Genomic DNA, 2,083 nt, shown 5'->3' with positions numbered 1-2,083 from the left:
TCTCTCTCTCTCTCTCTCTCTCTCTCTCTCTCTCTGTCTATAACCCCTACCTGCTGCCTCTCAGTGTGTTGTGAGTCTCAAGCCTGAATAACTGGGAAGTGAGGAAAGCTGGGCTAAGCCCCTAGCCTGGGGTACGGACACATGTAACAGCTATATGACACCAATGTAAGCTGCTTTTAGAAACTTGTGTCTTCATGCTTCTGTAGTGATACAAGTGTGACCAAAACCACTGCCATGTTATACCCTGTTTAATTTGCTAGAGAAGTGTGCAGACATAACAGTTAAATAGTAAGAGCTGATGTGCATAACCTTGGACTTACTCTGGTTACAGCTCAGGCCAAGCCAGCCTGCTGGACATGTGCAGCGCCCTGTCACGTGATCACAGTGGGCTCCATTCAGACACGGGCAGGTTTCCCGACACTCAAGTCCATAAAACCCATCGGGGCAGGCTGCAGAAAAAGAAATACCCTGAAAATTTGCATGAATGTCAGTCTGTGCAACATGGTTGGGCAGGTCCCAGGGCAAGGGCCACAGAACACATCAGTCTGCTAGTGCAGTGCTGATTTCTGGGATTTGTAGCATTTTTGGGAGTCATATGTTATGCATGAACTGCCCTAGGAAACAAGATTAGTTTCCTTATATTAATAGGAACCTATGACAGCTAACCCATGTGTATCCTGGAGAATGAAGCACTTCTGACTGGTCTGAGCATGGGACCAGGAGCTTGGGCTGTGGTCCTTCCTCTAACTCCGTGGAGCCAACCTTCCTGGACAGGCATGCCACAAATTAGCTCTGCTGCACCCTCCCCAAGTGCCACTTCACTCCCCTTCCCCTGCCCAATCTACTGTTTGGCTTTCTGCTTCCTTTCCTGTGCTCTCTGCTTGATTTCCTGCTCTGTTTTCTGCTTCTTGCCTTGTCTACTGTTGTGCTGCCTGTCCCCTCCCCAATCTGCTGCATGCCACATGCTGAGGCTGCCCAAGCCACTTGTGGCACTTATGCTGTGGGCTGGCCACCCTTGCTCTGACTGCCTCTCTGCCTGTGGGCAATGTGAGACCTATTAACCCCTTTGGGTTTATCATGACACCAAGACCTGTGCTGCCTCTTTGCACAGGGGGGATTTACCCATTTGTCAGCTGGGAGGAGCCATTCACCTGCTCTGGGCCTCAGTTCTCCCACTGATATACAGCAGATAGCACCTTGTGAAGGGTGAGGCCTCTTGCTTCTGGGGACCCTGGAAGTCCTTGGCAGGAAGCCATCATGTAAACATGAGGGTCTACAATGTTATTATCCTCATTAGCAGAGCTGGGGTGCCGAGGGAATGTTTGTTCTTGTGCATTCAGCTTTATGGTTTGACCCATCTGTACAGCAAACCCTGACTTCAGGGTTCACTGGTAGCATACATTTTGCATTTCCTAAAAACTTCACATACCCTCCTTCCACTTTTCTGCCAGACACAAAGGGATCCAGTTGGCATGGGAACACAGCCAAGTCTAGGGCTTTAGTGGCTTCTTACCTCTGGCTGAGAAACAGGCTCATCTTTTGCCTCCCAGAACTGTGTGACTGCTGGCAGGCTCAGCACAAAAAGGCACTCGCTTCCTTCCCCTATGGTGTCTGCCATAAATCTACAGCCGAGGCAGCAGCTGGCACCTGGCATCCCTGCCGTAAGGATAGCAGGGCATTCTCACATGGTTTTCACTCAAGAGGGTCTCATGCAATACCAGCTGTCAAACTCAAGCTTAGAGGCTGGCAGTAAAATCTTACACTGAACTGAAAACTCCTTGTGTCTCACTCAGCTCAGGAATGAATGTGTTTATATGAGTGTTTCTCAAGCAAACCAAGGGTTCTTACCATGCTCACAAAAGGTGCCTCTCCAGCCAGGGCTGCATGTACATGCCCCACTGACATGGTCACACATGGCTCCATTGTCGCACTGACAGCGGTGTCGACAGTTCAACCCAAACCATCCTTCAGGACACTCTAGGAAATATAAAACAACCAGAGTTGGCCAGTGCCCTTCCCATCACAGCTATTAAACCATTGGCTCCAGCCTTGGCAAAGTGACTGTACATGGAAGTTGCCTACT

The 2,083-nt window shown here is 49.7% G+C and overlaps 1 protein-coding gene across 1 annotated transcript in view; it reads right to left on the bottom strand.

The window, feature by feature from the left end:
• MEGF6 (multiple EGF like domains 6) overlaps positions 1-2,083 on the bottom strand; it is a 463,693-nt gene that overhangs the window by 25,268 nt on the left and 436,342 nt on the right. Inside the window, exon 24 of the mRNA XM_019511651.1 lies at positions 321-449. Coding sequence (XP_019367196.1) covers positions 321-449 — 129 coding nt within the window. The remainder of the gene's footprint in view (positions 1-320; positions 450-2,083) is intronic.

Source organism: Gavialis gangeticus, unplaced genomic scaffold, assembly GCF_001723915.1.
Source record: "Gavialis gangeticus isolate Ggan-Ray unplaced genomic scaffold, GavGan_comp1, whole genome shotgun sequence".
NCBI classification, from domain to species: Eukaryota; Metazoa; Chordata; order Crocodylia; family Gavialidae; genus Gavialis; species Gavialis gangeticus.
Note: the sequence above shows the minus strand (reverse complement) of the source record. Positions and strands in the feature narration are given on the sequence as shown.